Source organism: Pipistrellus hanaki (assembly GCF_964339955.1).
Source record: "Pipistrellus hanaki genome assembly, chromosome: 6".
NCBI classification, from domain to species: Eukaryota; Metazoa; Chordata; class Mammalia; order Chiroptera; family Vespertilionidae; genus Pipistrellus; species Pipistrellus hanaki.
This window is the reverse complement of record NC_140508.1, coordinates 37788568-37805009: the sequence shown is the minus strand read 5'-3', so window position 1 is coordinate 37805009 and position 16442 is coordinate 37788568. Positions and strand designations below refer to the sequence as shown.

At 43.4% G+C, this 16442-nt stretch overlaps 1 protein-coding gene across 1 annotated transcript; it reads right to left on the bottom strand.

The window, feature by feature from the left end:
- Positions 1-458: 458 nt before the first annotated feature.
- RAB5IF (RAB5 interacting factor) lies at positions 459-8423 on the bottom strand. Its single transcript, XM_084888677.1, has 4 exons — positions 8065-8423; positions 6310-6413; positions 2261-2390; positions 459-830 (listed from the first exon to the last, which is right to left on the bottom strand). Exons 1-4 carry the CDS (start codon positions 8176-8178, stop codon positions 789-791), a joined length of 390 nt encoding a protein of 129 aa, XP_084744803.1. The 5' UTR covers positions 8179-8423; the 3' UTR covers positions 459-788.
- Between the last annotated feature and the right edge of the window lie 8019 nt (positions 8424-16442).

Below are 16442 nucleotides of genomic sequence, written 5' to 3'. Positions count from 1 at the left end.
CTAATGCAAAATGACACCTTCTGAGACTAGGACAGTGTGGTGAGGTCACTTCTGTGTGGCTCTCAGTGCTGGGCAGGGGCACTAGGCATCAGAAAGTGGTAAGCCCTCTCTCTACAAAGCTAAGACCTTGGCCTTAACCCATAAAAGGAAAGAAGCCTGGCTGGGGCTGCTAAAGGAGCAGGAAGAGGACGAGGGATGGAGATGGGAGGTTACCACTTCTAGTGTTCCGACTAGGTTCTTAAGCTAGAGGTGAAGGTGGGAAAAGGCTTTACCAGGTATCATCAACAGTTGTCAATTAAAGATCTGATTTATTCAAGTATCTGAAAACATTCTACAATGGAAATTGTTACCAGATGCTGCTTATACTGTGCTATGGACCACACACATATTGCCATACTGTTTTTTGGAAGACTTGAAATGCCACTGACAGTTTAAAAATTGTACACCTGATGGAGAAGTGAGGAAGACAATTTAATGTTTCATCCAGATCCAGAGATGCATCAAATTAAATGACAGCTTCAATCTGCAAACAAGTGTTTCATGATGGTATCCAAGAAGAAATGATTGGTGATGGACAATTAGAAATGCCTTCCCAAAGGTGGATGGTTCTTTAAAAAGTTTCAGGTCACAACCCTTGCAGAAAACACTGATGCCCAACACACTGATTCTCGGTCCAGGAAACATGGGTCTTCCAGGTTCCATGTGGCTGAGGTGCCCCTCTCATCATGTTTCATGCTGTAACTAAGAGTCCTTTGGACCGACAGGGAGCAGGTGGAGACTGTTCACCATCAGTCATAGTGGATGGCAGTGTAGAAGATAATCCAGATGACCTGGAGAGGAGACAAGCAATGTTCATAGGTCACCGGGTCAAAGCAGGCGCATATTCCACACAACAAAAATGTCAGATAAAACGTCTGCACGGCGGGCTCCCCAGGGGCTACCAATGCATAATTTCACTGAAATCAAGCCCGTCTCTAACAGCCGAGGACCACCCACCTGTGCCCCCAAAGGGACCCTGGAAAAGCCTCTCACCCTGCCACACAGCAAACTAAGCACCAGGGAGTGGAGTTATAAATGTAGAAACGAAACAGGTAAAGCAGACTGTACTTCCAGATGTTAGGATTAGCCATAAATGTGAAAACAAAATCACTTTTACACCATCAGAGCCTTATCAAATCACAGATTCTCAAAACCGACTGCTCATTGCATCTAGGCCTTTTAAAAGTATTACTAGTATATAAATGCCACGGTACCACCTCCCAGAGGTTTTTATTTTATTGGTTTGGGCTAGGGTCTATAAATTAAAACAAAAACAATGCCTGGCCAGTGTTGCTGTGATTGAGTGTTGACCCATGAAATAGAGTTCATGGTTAGATTCCCAGTTAAGGCACATGCCGGGGTTGTGGGCTTGATCCCTAGTGGGGGGCATGTAAGAGGCAGCCGATCCATGATGTTCTCATCATTGATGTTTCTATCCCTCTCTCTGAAATCAATAAAAGCACATATAAATAATAATAAAACAATAAAACTGAGGTATAATTTATATTCCATAAAATATACAATTCTGAGGGGTTTTTTTTCCTGGTGTTTTTCCTTTTTTTCTGAATCCATTTAAAAAACACCACAATTCAGAAGATTTTAGTATAGTCACAGAGGTGTGTAAACATCACCATATAAATGGTTCTGTAACATTTCATTATCATCAAAAGAAAATAAATTATCAGTTATCTCCCATTATCAGTTATCTCCCCCCTCCCCCACTTCCCAAAGCCACTGGTAATCACTAACTTTTTGTCTGTTTGAATTTTCACATAAATGGATTCATACATGAGATCTTTTGTCTTCTTTCACTTAGCAAGTTCTCTAGGTTCATCATGTTGCAGCATCTATCAGTACTTCATTCCTTTTTATGGTCAAATAATATTCTGTATGAATACATTTTATTTATGTATCAGGTGATGACTTTGTATATGTTAGCTATTATGAATAATGCTATGCATATATTTTAAAAAGTTTCCTAGTTTCTAATATACAGCAGAGTTGACAAACAGATGTAAAACTGATGATGGGCTCTGGATTTGCACAACAAGACTGTACAGTTTATCACACTTTTGGGACAACATGACTCAAGAGTGGACATGCCCTTCAGACTCAACTTTTTTAAAAAATGGTACCCCAATCACAGTGTGAAATCAGTAGGCTCCCTTTGAGTAATTCATGAAATGACACTACTTGCTATAAAACTATCAGGTACACATACCATGAACAAGGCAAAAGATGTCATAAACCCTTCTTTTGTGAGCTCCCATGTGCCACCATATTCTTCTTCATCTATCTGTAGGTAGTTGCTGAAGTAGAGGTACAGGACTCCTGCATTGATCAGGCAGAACCTGGAGTGAGGGAGGACAAGCATCAAAAACAGAAGACTCAAGACTCCTACCACCGCGGTCCAGCTCTGCCAGGTTCTCACGGTTACACCGTTAACTACCTCTGTTACCAGGGAAAGGGAACTAACACATGAAAACACCTCAGTCCTCAAAGGGGCTACCCATTTGGCTGACCTAGAGACTTAAAGAAGGAACAACTTTTTTTAGTTGCCCAGCCAAAGCAAAAAATAAAAAGCAGATGTAAGTTCTCCAAGCACCCTTAAAGTAAGATAGACTGGTCCTAAGTAGGACCAGTACTTTATTGGAGTCTCTAGGTAGCTCCTGCAGGGATGAGGGATGGCCATGGGATAAACACAGTTTAAGCTGCTGCTTCATGCCTAATTGAGCAAGCAAGGGCATACACTAAAAAAGCCCATGCATAATTTCCATTGGGAGACAATTTCTGGATGGCCACTGTCTGCTACTGCACTTGATGCAGATGTGAACATAACAGTTCCTGCCCTCAGCTTGCCATCTACTAGGGGGCAAAAAACAGAGTGAAACCTTGGCCAGTGTGGCTTAGTAGGATGGAGCGTCATTCGATTCCCAGTCAGGGCACATGCCCAGGTTGTAGGAAGGCAAATGATCCATGTTTTTCTCTCAACATTGATGTTTCTCTTTCCCTCTCTCAAATCAATAGCTCTAGCCAGGTTTGGCTCAGTGGATTGAATGTTGGCCCCTAGACTGAAGGGTCGCAGGTTCAATTCTGGTCAAGACCTCCATTGCAGGTCGATACCCAAACCCAGTTGGGGTGCATGAGGGAGGCCACCTATCGATCTCTCTCTCACATTGATATTTATCTGTCTCTCTCCCTCCCTTCTGCCTTCTCTAAAAATCAATGGGAAAATATCCTTGGGTGAAGATTAACAAATAATAGTAATAATACCAGTAGTGAGAGTGGAATTGAAACCAGAGGTTTGCAAGCGCCTCTAAGAAAGTCTCTGAGCCCCCATCATGTATTATTTAACTGATGGAAGAATTAGAATGCAGTGAGTAGTAATATGTAGCCCTGCTCCACTCTCTTGATATGGTCATCAGGTAAATGTAACTTATAAAGTCATCAAGACTTTGATCTTTCCAGTTATAATATCTAATCTAATGGGGAACTATATGTCTTAAGTTCCATTCCTTCTGGAGACTGAGGTAGAAACACGCAAAGATAACTGGTTCCTTTGAGTGGATGAAGTGTGAGCTGATGTAAGGCAAGGCAGTTAGATGATGCTGAGACTGTAAACTAGTATATAAGGGGGGCGGGGGCGGATCCTGAGGCAGCCTGAGCAAAGTGGGGGCGAGGTAGGGTGTGTTTACTTCAGGAAGTCTAGTTTCTAGGCAGTGCAAGTGCGAACTTTCTCCTGAGTAGAAGGAACTGGAGTTGGGAGACTGGTTTAGACCTCTACCATGTTTCAGGACAAGAGTGCAAATAAAGTTTGAGGACAATTACTAGGACAGTGGCGGAATGGGGAGGGAAGACGTCCCAAAGGCTGGAGCCTAGGGGCCTGGAAGTACAACGGTTTCAGTAACAGAAGTAAGGAGTCGGGAAGAACGCAGGTTTTACTTGGATTTCACCTAAAATTGGCTTGGTTATATTGTGACCACATCCTTATCTTTTGCTAGAAATCTTGGGACCTGGCCAATCTGGCTATTTCCCTCCAACAAGAGTTGCATTTTGGGCAGGGTGAATTTGTGGCTCCAGACAGACTACTAATGGGACTTAAAAATGTCATTCTGGGATTGATTGATCTTATAAGCTGGGGCTAGAGAATGACTGGAAATTCATCAAATGAGATGAGCTATAAGAGTGGCTGATTGGTGAGATGAGAGGGAAATACAAGGGAAAGGTGAGGGCTGCAAGTTTGACATGCTTGGTGTAGACAAAAATGAACATGCTGGATTGGGGGTTGGAAAAAAACATTAAAAAAGACTGACTTTCATATAGGTTTTTAAAAATTCTATCTTACACCCTGGCCGGGTAACTCAATTGGTCAGAGTATCATCCTGTGGGTTCAATCTCTGGTCAGGGCAGATACAAGAGCCAAGCAATGAATGTATCAATATATGGAACAACAAATCAATATTTCTCTCCTTCTCTCTAAAATAAATTTAAATTATATTCTAAAAACTCCTGTCATAATTTAACAAAATAATGGCTCTAACAAATACGATGACTTCAGGGATGGAAGGCTACGTGACAACAGTAATTTCAATGGTCAATGGCAATGCTTGTTAAAAAGAAATTTAACGAGCGTTCACTGAGCACCTATTAATATGCTCCAAGCTCTATGAGAAACAGGAAAGGATGGACTGAGCCCATTTATGATCATGCAAAACCTCAGCAGACACAGCAGAACCATCACTTAGTTCTCATGCAAATTATAATTGAGAGCTGAGGAAATTATTTTACCTTAATGGGCCCTAACAGGTGACCCCACCAGAAAGGAGAAGACAAGCTGGGGTCAAAAAAGAGAGCAGCTACAGCAGAAATGGGAGGAGCATCACCAGAACTGAGCACCAGAGCGGTCTGCCCTTCAGTCCAGGCAGCTGGGTCAGACAGATGGAGGAGAGGAGATGTGAGCAGAAAATCCAATGTCCTTGGGTCCTTTCCAAGAGCAGGGGAAAAGGTGCCAACCAAAGGAGAGAAGGGATTCAAGTTTTGGCTCTGGCAGGACAGTGTGGGACTGTACCCCAGAAAACTGTATTTTACCATTCTTTGTAAAGCTAATCATATAGTAATTGCAGTGAACCATTTATGGAGTGCCTTGGGGGTCTTCAGCACTATAGTCAGCAATTTACATTATTTCATTTAATTTATACATCTTATAAGGCAGGCATTTTTATTGCCCCGTTTTTAAAAAACATATTTTTATTGATTACAGGGAGAGGGAGAGGAGGAAGGGGAGGGGGAGGGGGGGCTCAAATGGGGCGACCAACATTCTAAAAATATCATCTATAACCACCTCCTACCTGGGAAAAGCTGTGACCACCAGGTCCTATGTCTCATAATCCCAAATCAGCCTTCATCAAATGTGCACTCCATCAAAGTCAGGCAGAGATTAAACTCTTACTGGTTTCCTTCTACAAATGCTTTACTCAGTATCATAAATCAAAAATCTTCTTAGCCTGGCCGGTGTGGCTCAGTGGTTGAACCAAGAAGTCACCAGTTCAATTCCCAGTTAGGGCACATGCCTGGGTTGCAGGCCTGATCCCAGTGGGGAACGTGTAGGAAGCAGCCCATCAATGATTCTCTCTCATCATTGATGTTTCTTTTTTTTCTTTTTTTTTAATCTTTCTCTCCCTCTCCCTCCCTGAAATCAATAAAAATATATTAAAAAAAAAAAAAAAGGCAGAGCTACAACCAGGAGCTAGTGTCAATCATTTCCACTGGCCACAGTAGAAGATGGAGGGCCAAACCTTCCACTTTTTCACTGTCTCTAAAATATAAGCACCTCAAACAACTGAAAAAGTCAAGATTCAGCATGTCCAGCATAGTGCCAGACACAAGGGAGTGGTCATCAAGTATAGAAGCTCTTCTACTTTCCAAACTTCCATACAAAAGTCATGCTAGAACTAGATGATGCCTGCCATCAACAGACATGTGGTATCCTCTTGCATGAAGTCACTTTGGACCCATGAATGAATGGACTAGCCCAACCTTCAGGAAGTAACATACCTGATCTAAGATGCTCCTGGGATTGATGAACTGAGGAGTGCCACCGTGAGGCCAACTTTTTGCTTTAATCATTACACCCACACACAGAGAGAGTCATTTAATGTAATAATTTAAAAACCCTCCAATGTAGTAACAGCCTTTCCCATAAAATGAAAATAAAGTCCCTATTTGAAAAAAGAAATGATATCACGAAACTGCAAGATACCCAAGACTTACCCTGCTATTCCCAAGAAACCTCGCAATGGCAATACTCCCCAAATGACACCCAGAACCACAGCGATAATCTGTCGGAACCAGTAGATCACATCTAAAAATTCATCCTGTAGAAAAAAGAGAAACTGCATGCATTATCTGGAGTGGGTGCCAGGTGAGGAACAGAAAAGCTTCCCACCAACATATCTTTCAGGGAATTGTCCCCCAAAAGCAAGAATATTAGGCTCTCGCATCTCCACCTCTTCTTGTACTAAAAGGTGGTAAACATATACACACACACACACACACACACACACAATACTTGTCCTGAGTGATGACTTCTAAGGGTGTGCTCTAAATAAAAATTTTATTAAAATCCATTTATCTTTTTTGAGAAGCTGCAAAGATTAAATGGCTGTTAGTAACCGTGATCCTGGACACTGATAACGCTTCTCTCACCTGAGAAGACCTGGACACACTAGCCCCAGGAAGAAGGGCTGACAGTCAACCTCCTCGGCACTATCTTCCTGCACACCGAGTTTTGAATAAGTCACAAAGGATAGAAAGGATTAGAAACAAGTGTTGGAGGCAGGTGCCGGCATACCTATTTTACCTGCAAGGACAGGGAAGACTCAGGTTTCTGACCTGCCCTAGATTGCAGAACCAGTCCTTACAGAAGGAAAGAAAGCAATGACACAGCAGATCAGGAAGGTTTTACAGGAGCTGGGGCACCTTTAGGAGGTGCTCCCACCCCTTCTTACTGGAGCTCCAGGAAGGAAAACCTAATTCACCAGGCTACTTCCCCATATCCCCCCCCCCCCCCCAAAAAAAAAGACTGGAATCAAGCTGTTTGTAATGGTCCCTTCCAGATCATGGTTTGGGAGTGCCCAAACTCAGATCTGAATGTGTGTGACCGACCAGTAAGGAAAAGGAAATTTTGAAGCCCCAACAATTCCTCACATATATGTTCTCTCTCTCCCCTGCCTCTTCCTATTCTTCCTCCTCCTCCTCTTCCTCCTCCTTGCAAGGTGGTCTGTCTCCCCACAACTCTCACACCTAAGGTATTCGGTTTTCCTCATTCAACAGTAAAGTAATGGCAACTCACTTTGCTTTCTTTTTTTTTCTTTTACAGAGAGGTAGAGAGAAACATCGATCATCTGCCTTTTGCACACTCCCTACTAGGGATGTGCCGGCAATCAAGGTACATGCCCTTGACCGGAATCGAACCTGGGCCCCTTCAGTCCGCAGGCCGACGCTCCATCCCCTGAGCCAGACCGGTGAGGGGACGGCAGCTCATCGCCAGTGAGCCTCACTGTGTGCTCCCTCCTCAATGCGCCGCTGTGCCCAGCTCAGAGCTGTTCTGCAAGCACACGGAGAGCTCCCGACCAAGCACCAGGAGGTGTCTGTGGCCGTTACTTTTCGTGCTAACGACTTAGTTAACTATTAATTCCGAGGTGAGTCCCTTAAAAGGTAAAGGCGGAGGTCAAGTCGAATTCAGCTCAGTCTCACCGTACAAGCAGCCACACGCCCTGCCCGCGAGTGACCCCGCTCTGCCCCCTCCACGCTGCCTCTCGGTGACCCGGGCGACCTGCCCGTTCGGCCACCCGCGGGGGCTCCTCGCTCAGCGCTCAGCGGGGCCCGCCGAGGCCGCCACCCTTTGGCCACCCGCCCCACCAGCCCAAACGATCGGCGGTACCCGGGGGGCAAGCTCGGGCCGGTCCCTCCGTCTCCAAGTGCCAGCCGGCTCCTCACGCCGGCGCCCTCCCAGCTGCACCTCACCTTGTCCTCCCAGGCCGCGTCGCTTCGCAGCACCTTGCTCCACACAGAGACTTTGAGGGCCCCGTTGGCCAGCTGCGGCTGAGGCGGCTCCTCCTTCCGCCTCCCGCCGCTCATCCTATCGTCGCGCCCCCCGGACCGGGCTGGGGCGCGCGGGCCGAGCCAAAAGGAGGCGGGGTCTGGGGTCGCGGGTCTCAGCGTTCGGGGAAGCAGGGGAGGCTCCGCAGTCTGGCTCAGGGAAGCGCTGCAGCCACCCGCCCTGGGCCGAGCAGCAGGCTCAGCTCGCTCGGCCGAGACCAGGTGCCGCGGAGGGAGGGAGGAGCAACGCAGCGCCGTGCGTCCTCCCGGCGACGTGCTCACGCAGCCAATCAGCGGCCACGCAGCCGCCGGAGTGGGGAAGTACCCGTGGACTCCGCGCAAGCGCTCTACGCATGACGGAAGTGACGGCCAGCTCTCCGCACGACGGAAGGAGCAATCTTGGAAGCGGAGCGACACGAGCGCGAGGCGGCGCTGTGGAGACTGGAGAGTGGAAGGGAGAGCGAAGGTTGGAGTTGAGCGTCGCCCAGTTCGCCACGGCTTGTCCATTGGAGCAGGTGGGGTAGAACACGATCCTGCCTTTCCCCAGGGTCCTTTCTAGCCCAAACTCTGCTCCTCTGGAGCCTCACGCTGCCTCTTATTATGCAGCCCCTGCTCGTTTTCTCCTTAACACTACTAATACATGTTCCGTAGGACCTTGTTCACGATGCTAACTCTTGTCTGTAATAACTTACTGTCTCATCTTGCCCAGCACCCTCTTTTGGCTAGTGAGCCCTGAGACCCAAAGAGGAGAAGTGATTTTCTAAGGCTGCAGTGCAAATTGGAACCAGCTGAGGACTCCTCACGGGGTTGAAGTGGAGAAAGTACTCCTTTAAAAAAAATTTTTTTGATTTTTTTACAGAGAGGAAGGGAGAGGGATAGAGAGTTAGAAATACCGACCAGCTGCCTCTTGCACGCCCTCTACTGGGGATGCGCCCGCAACCAAGGTACATGCCCTTGACTGGAATCGAACCTGGGACCCTTCAGTCTGCAGGCCAAAGCTCTATCCACTGAGACAAACCAGTTAGGGCGAGAAAGTACTTCTTTAGGTATCAGAATATCAGTATGTGCTAGGTCAGTGATCCACAAAGTGTGTTTCTGGACCAGCAGCAGCCACATCACCTGGAAAGTTGATTAGAGATGTAAATTCTCGGACCTCCTCAGAAATCATCCAACTAATACCTGGGTTTGTCTGACTTTAAAATTTGTATTTTTAACCCTAAGCTTTAAGTTTTAAAGAATAACAATAAGGTCAAAACATCCGTTGCGTACCTGTTAAACATTCACTGCAGTTCTCCACCTTAGGTGAGCAGCAGCATGTCCTAGAGAGCTTTTTTCAGAATTCCGCAGCTGGGGTTTTCCACCACAGTCTAACCCCAAGATCCTGTTTGAGGAGGTTGAGTGGGGCTGGACCCCAAAGGGGCTACATGACTGCAGTTAGACATTACTCTGTCTGGACCTGTCCTGGGTGTACACCTTTATCTCATGGATCGTGTTCTTTTGGACCCTACCTCTTTTCTGAACCTTTTTCCCTCCCATAGGCAAACTGGTGAAGCCTAACAAGCTCACTCCAGTTAGAAAGTTGGTATAAAATTTCTTTTACAGGCCGAAACTGGTTTGGCTCAGCGGTAGAGCATTGGTCTGCGGACTGAAGGGTCCCAGGTTCAATTCCAGTCAAGGGCATGTACATTGATTACGGGCACATCCCCGGTAGGGGGTGTGCAAGAGGCAGCTGGTCAATGTTTCTCTCTCGTCGACGTTTCTAGCTCTCTGTCTCTCTCCCTTCCTCTCTGTAAGAAGAATCAATAAACATATATTTTTTTTAATTTTTTCTTTTACAGGCCCCCTGGTGGAGACAAACTGACCCCTCTCAGAGAATATTGGAAGACTAGCCCATGGTCAGATACAAAAAAGGTAAGTTTTCAATCTGCTGGGTTTGATGGTACAGGTTTATTTTGTGATGGGAGTTCAGGAAGACAGCTCTGCAGGAAGAGTAGGCGTTCTGAAGGGGAAGAGGAGAGAACATTTCAGAAGATAAAACCATGAGGGTTAATGGTAAAGAATAAAGCTACAAATGAGGAAGAAAAGGGAGGGTCATGTTGAGGAATTTGTTTTTATCCCAAAGGGGAGGAGGAAGCCACCTGAAGGATTTCACTTTTCTGGTTTGCATCTTAAGCAGGATCACTCTGGCTCCTGTTTGGAAGACTGGATCAGAGTGAGAGACTAAAGACTATGAAAGTTATTCGGGTGAGATTAAGTGGGGCATTGAAGATGGAGAAAATTGGAATAAAATGGAGTTAATTTTTTAAAAAAATGTATTTTATTGAGTTTGTACAGAGAGGAAGGGAGAGAGATAGTTAGAAACATTGATGAGATAGAGTCATCGATCAGTTGCCTCCTGCACACTCCCCACTGGGGATGTGCCCGCAACCAAGGTACATGCCCTTGACCGGAATCGAACCCGGGACCTTTCAGTCCCTAAGCCGACTCTCTATCCATTGAGCCAAACCGGTCTCGGCTAATTTTTTTAACTTAAAAATTGTTTATGTTGCTGTAAAATATACATAACAAAATTTACCATTTTTCAGTATGTAGTTCAGTAGCACAGTGAAGTACATTCACTTTGTTTTGCAGCCATCTCTACCACCCATTTTCAGAACCTTTCATCTTGCAAAAGTGAAACTCTGTACCCTCTAATCTATTAACTCCCCATTTTTCCCATCCTCCAACCCCTGGCAATGACCATTCTACTTTCTGTCTCTGAATTTGACTAAGTACTTTATGAGTGGAATCACACAGTATTTGTTCTTTTCTGATTGGCTTACTAGCATAACAGTTTCAAGGTTCATACATGTAGCATGTGTCAGAATTTCTTTTTTTTTTTAATATATTTTTATTGATTTCAGAGAAGAAGGGAAAGGGAAAGATATAAACATCAATGATGAGCCGAAACCGTTTTGGCTCAGTGGTAGAGCGTCGGTCTGCGGACTGAAAGGTCCCAGGTTCGATTCTGGTCAAGGGCATGTACATTGGTTGTGGGCACATCCCCGGTAGGGGGTGTGCAAGAGGCAGCTGGTCGATGTTTCTCTCTCATCGACATTTCTAGCTCTCTATCTCTCTCCGTTCCTCTCTGTAAAAAAAATCAATAAAATATACTTAAAAAGAAAGAAAGAAAGAAAGAAAGAAACAAACAAACATTGATAGGCTGCCTCCTGCATGCCCATCAATCGGGATGGAGCCCACAACCCAGGCATGTGTCCAGACTGGGAATCGAACCTGACCTCATGGTTCATAGGTCAATGTTCAACCACTGAGCCATGCCTTATTTTTTTTAAATTTTTTAAGTTAAATTATTATCTTTGTTATGCCTTATTATTTAAAAAGAATTTCCTTTTTAAGGCTGAATAATAACTTTGTTAAACTTTGTTAAATATCCATTGTATGTATATACCACATTTTGCTTAACTACTGAGAGACACTTGAGCTACTTCCACCTTTTTGCTATTGTGAATAATTTGTCAATGTACATTGGTATACAAATACCCATCATGTCCATGCTTTCAGTTCTTTTGGTCTATACCCAGAGTTGAATTGAGTTGAATTGCTGGATTACATGATAGTTCTATTTTAAACTTTTTGAGTAACCTTCATACTGTTTTTACCTGAGAAAATTTTACCATTGAATTTTTTTTTTTTTTTTTAAGAGAATGGAAGTGGGGAGGAGAGACAGAGAGGACAGAGAGAGAGAAACATCGATGTGAGAGAGACACATTGATTCATTGCCTCTCACTTGTATTCCATGTCTGGGCCTGACCTGTCTGGGAATTTAGGAAGATGGCTCTGTGATGACAGGGGTGGGGACCGAGCCTGCACCTGAGATATGTGCCCTTGACCAGATTCTAACCTACGACCCTTCAGTCTGCAGGCAGATACTCTAACCACTGAGCAAAAATGGCTAGGGCTCCATACTATTTTCTATAGCAGCTGCACCATTTAAATTCTCACCAATAGCACACAAGAGTTCCAGTTTCGCCGAGACCGGTTTGGCTGACTGGATAGAACGTCAGCCTGCGGACTAAAGGGTCCGGGGTTCGATTCCGGTCCAGGGCATGTACCTTAGTTGCGGGCACATCCCCAGTAAGGGGCATGCCAGAGGCAGCTGGTCGATGACTGATCAATGTTTCTAACTCTCTATCTCCCTTCCTCTCTGTAAAATATCAATAAAATATGTTATTAAAAAAAAAGAGTTCCAGTTTCTCTACATTCTTGCCAACACTTGTTTACTTTATTTTTAAAAAAATATATTTTATTGATTTTTTACAGAGAGGAAGGGAGAGTGATAGAGAGCTAGAAACATCAATGAGAGAGAAACATCAACCAGCTGCCTCCTGCACACCCCCAACCGGGGATGTGCCCGCAACCAATGTACAAGCCCCTGATCGGAAATGAACCTGGGACCTTTCAGTCCGCAGGCCAACGCTCTATCCACTGAGCCAAACCGGATTCAGCTGTTTTCTCTATTTTTAAAACGAGCCCTATGAAATGGTATCTCCTTGTGGTTTTAATTTTTATTTCCTTACTGATTAGTGATGTTGAGCATCATTTCATGTGCTTGTTGCCTGTTTGTATATCTTTGGAGAAATATTTGTTCCAGACTTTTGTCCACTTTTGAGTCTGGTCATTTGGTGTTTTTTGTTTTGTTGTTTTTTGTTTTTTGGTTTTTTTTTTAAGTCATATGATTTTATTTTTAATTTTTTTAATTTTTTAAAAAAATTAAATTGGTCTTTTTTTTATTTTTTTGCTGTTGAGTTTTAGGAGTTCTGTATGTATTCTGGATATTTAATTCCTTATCATGTATGTAATTGGCAAATATTTTCTCTCATTCTGTGGGTTGCCTTTTTATTCTGCTGATAATTGTCTTTTTATATACCAAAGCTTTTAATTTTGATAAAGTCCAGTTTGAATATTTGTTATTGTTCCAGTGCCTTTGGTGTCATGTACAAGAATAAGAAATCATTGCTATATACAGTGTCATCAAGCTTTCATTTATTTTTTTCTCAAAGTTTTAGTTTTAGCTCTTATGTTTAGATCTTAAGTTAATTTTTAAAATTTATTTTTCAGTTATAATTGACATACAATATTATATTCATTTCAAATGTAACAACATAATGCCTAAATACTTATATTCTTTATGAAGTGATCACCTTGATAAATCTAGTGTCATCTGGCACCATACATGGTTATTGTAATATTATTGACTATATTCCCTATGCTGTACTTTACATCCCCTTGGCTATTTTTGTAACTAGCAATTTGTGCTTCTTAGACAGAAAACTAACCCCTTTGAGAATTAATTTTTAAAAATATATATTTTATTGGTTTTAGAGAGGAAGGGAGAGGGAGAGAGAGATATAAACATCAATGATGAGAGAGAATCATTAATTGGCTGCCTCCTGCATGACCTCTACTGGGGATTGAGCCCCCAACCCAGTCATGTGCCCTTGGCCGGAATTGAACCCGGGACCCCCCCCCCCCCCCAGTCCGACGCTCTATCCATTGAGCCAGACCAGCTAGGGCAAGAATTAATTTTTTAATAAGGTGTTAGGTCAGGGTCCAATTTCATTGTTTTATACGTGGACATCCAGTTTTCCCACCATCATTTGTTAAAAAGACTTTCCTTTCCTCATTAAGTGGCTTTGACACCCTTGTTGAAAATCATTTTGACACTGAACAAAGTCAGTGGGTCCCTTGCCTGCCTGGGGCACCCAAAAAAGCCAACGTCTGAGGCAACAGGTGTTTTGCAAAAAGAAGGATTTGTCAGGCAACCAGACAAGGCTCAGAAGTCTCTCAGACCCAGGGTTCAGGGCAGGTTTTTGAGGGATTGGGAGCAAGTTCTAATTAATTAGAACCTTGGAACTTTGCCGCTTATGGTAAGGATTCCAGTGTTCCTATCATGTCCCCATCCTTTGGCTCTGGGTGCAGCTTGAGGAAAGAGGTGACATGTGTGCAGAGCTCTCTGTAAACTAACTCAAGGATTGCATTAATCATGGGTCTGCTTTAAGGGAGCAGAACCAGTTTTAGGCTGGTGATTTGTGTGCTGTTTCAATTTGAGCATACTAGTATCTGCGAGGGTTCATTTCAGGGCTGTCTATTCTATTCCACTAGTGTATTTGTCTGTCTTTATGCCAATAACACATGGTTTTGATTAACATAGCTTTATAGTATGTTTTAAAATTAGAAAGTGTGGATCCTGTAACATTGTTCTTCTTTTTCAAAATGTTTTGGTTATTGGGGGTTTCTTAAGATTGCGAATGAATTTTAGGATGAGTTATTCTATTTCTGTAAAAACAGAGAAGTCACTGAGATTTTGACAGAAAATGAAATGAACCAATAGATTGCTTTGGGTATTGAGTAGTATTGATATCTTAGCAATATCAAGTCTTCCAATCTGTGAAAGTAAGATGTTTTTCCATTTATTTATATCTTCTTCAGTTTTGTTCTGTGATGTTTTGTAGTTTTCTGTATATATAACTTCCATCTCCTTGGTTAAGTTTATTCTTAAGTATTTTTTTCTTTTTTATCCTGTTTTATTTTGTTGTTAATCTTCACCCAAGGATATTTTTTCCATTGATTTTTAGAGAGAGTGGAAAAGAAGGGGCGATACAGAGAGAGAAACATTGATGTGAGAGAGAAACATTAATTGGTTGCTTCCCACATACCCTGGTCCGACCCTGGGCTGGGGTTGGAGCCTGCAACTGAGGTACATGCTGTTGACCAGAATAGAACTTGTAACTCTTTAGTCTGTGGCCCAACACTTGTAACCACAGAGAAAAACCAGCTATTTATTTATTTACTTTTTAATGTTTGTATTGATTTTTTGAGAGACAGGGAGAGGGAAAACGAGAGAGAAACATAGATGAGAAACAGCTTAAGGACAGAGATGGCATGTCCTGCATGCCCCCTACTGGAGATCGAGCCCGTAACGTGGGAGTCGTACAGGTGACCCCTTGATGTATGGGACAGTGTTCAATCTACTAAGCCAGACTGGCCGGGCTAATGCTATTTTAAATAAAATTATTGTCTTAATTTCCATTTTCTACTGTTTACTGTTATTGTGTAACTGATATTGTATCCTACAACTTCCTGAATTCATTTATTAGTTTAACAGTTGTGTGTGTGTGTGTGTGTGTGTGTGTGTGTGTGTGTGTGTTCTTTAGGGTTTTCTACATCTATGATCATATCTGCAGATTATTTTATCCCCCAACCCCCCAAAAGAGTTAATTCTTTATGTTATAATGTGAAGCTCTGACCTTATCTCTGAGATTCATTAAATTTGTTTTTATGGGAGGAGGGTGTAACAGAAAGTCATATTTGGAAGGGTCCTCAGATTTACATGCCTGCCCAAGGTCATACAGCAAGTTAGAGGTTCAACAGGCTACCGAAATGTGATCTGTGTTTCCTCTTAGCTTTCTAGGAGCAGAAAAAGCCAAGTGGAGGAGCTATGGTGGAGAGCCCTTGTCCAGTAGGTTATCTGTGGGACTGTGCCTAGTTCCCTTTTTGCTTTCACCCAAGGTTTTCCTTCTCTTAGGAAGTAGGGAATCTGGCTGGGTCCCAGTGCATCCATCTGGTTAAAATAAACATAGTGGGTGGTCTAATATGGAAAAGAACTTGATGAAGTTCAGATTTGGAAGTGAGAGAGACATTTGAAATTAGGAAAAAGTTGCCCTTGTCAGATTGGGGCTTCTTAGCACTATGCAAACGTATGATCTCAGCCTTGGAGTGAGTATAGACATACCCCTGAGATCTTGTTCCAGAGCACCACAACTCACAATAAAATGAGTTGTAAGTTGTAATCATTTTGCTAGTGGAGGGTCTTGCCTTCAATTTGTAAGAAACGCGGCATCTGTGAAGCTCAATAAAGCAAAACGCAATAAAGTGAGGTATGTCTCTGTGTCTTCTCAGCTGAATGCCTCCATACTATTGCCAGCTGCTTGTAGTAGGATTTGGAGAGGAAGGTATGCTCTAAGAGGTAAGGTTGCGGCCCCAGACATAGATGGAATTACAGAAATCAGTTCTGAAGGGAAAACATGAACCATGGAAAGAGCATCTGTTGTGAGGTAGAAGAGTGAATTTGTATTTTGGTTCTCTCTTCTTTTTGCCTACTATAAATGTTTTACTAGCACGTTGAGCCCTTAGTAGGTGTCAGCTTTGCTAAATGTTGTACATTTGTTTTCCTTCAAAAGCTGGCCAGGAAAGAGGGTGGTGTGTCAGCAACTCCTCCTCAGCCCTCCGCCAAGATCTGGGGG

Coding starts and splice junctions, on each gene's coding strand:
- RAB5IF (XM_084888677.1), bottom strand. CDS start 8,178: ATGAGCGGCGGGAGGCGGAAGGAGGAGCCGCCTCAGCCGCAGCTGGCC. Junction 2,391..6,309: donor GGTTTCTTGGGAATAGCAGG/GTAAGTCTTGGG, acceptor CCCTCACTCCAG/GTTCTGCCTGATCAATGCAG. Junction 831..2,260: donor CATCTTTTGCCTTGTTCATG/GTATGTGTACCT, acceptor TCTCCTCTCCAG/GTCATCTGGATTATCTTCTA.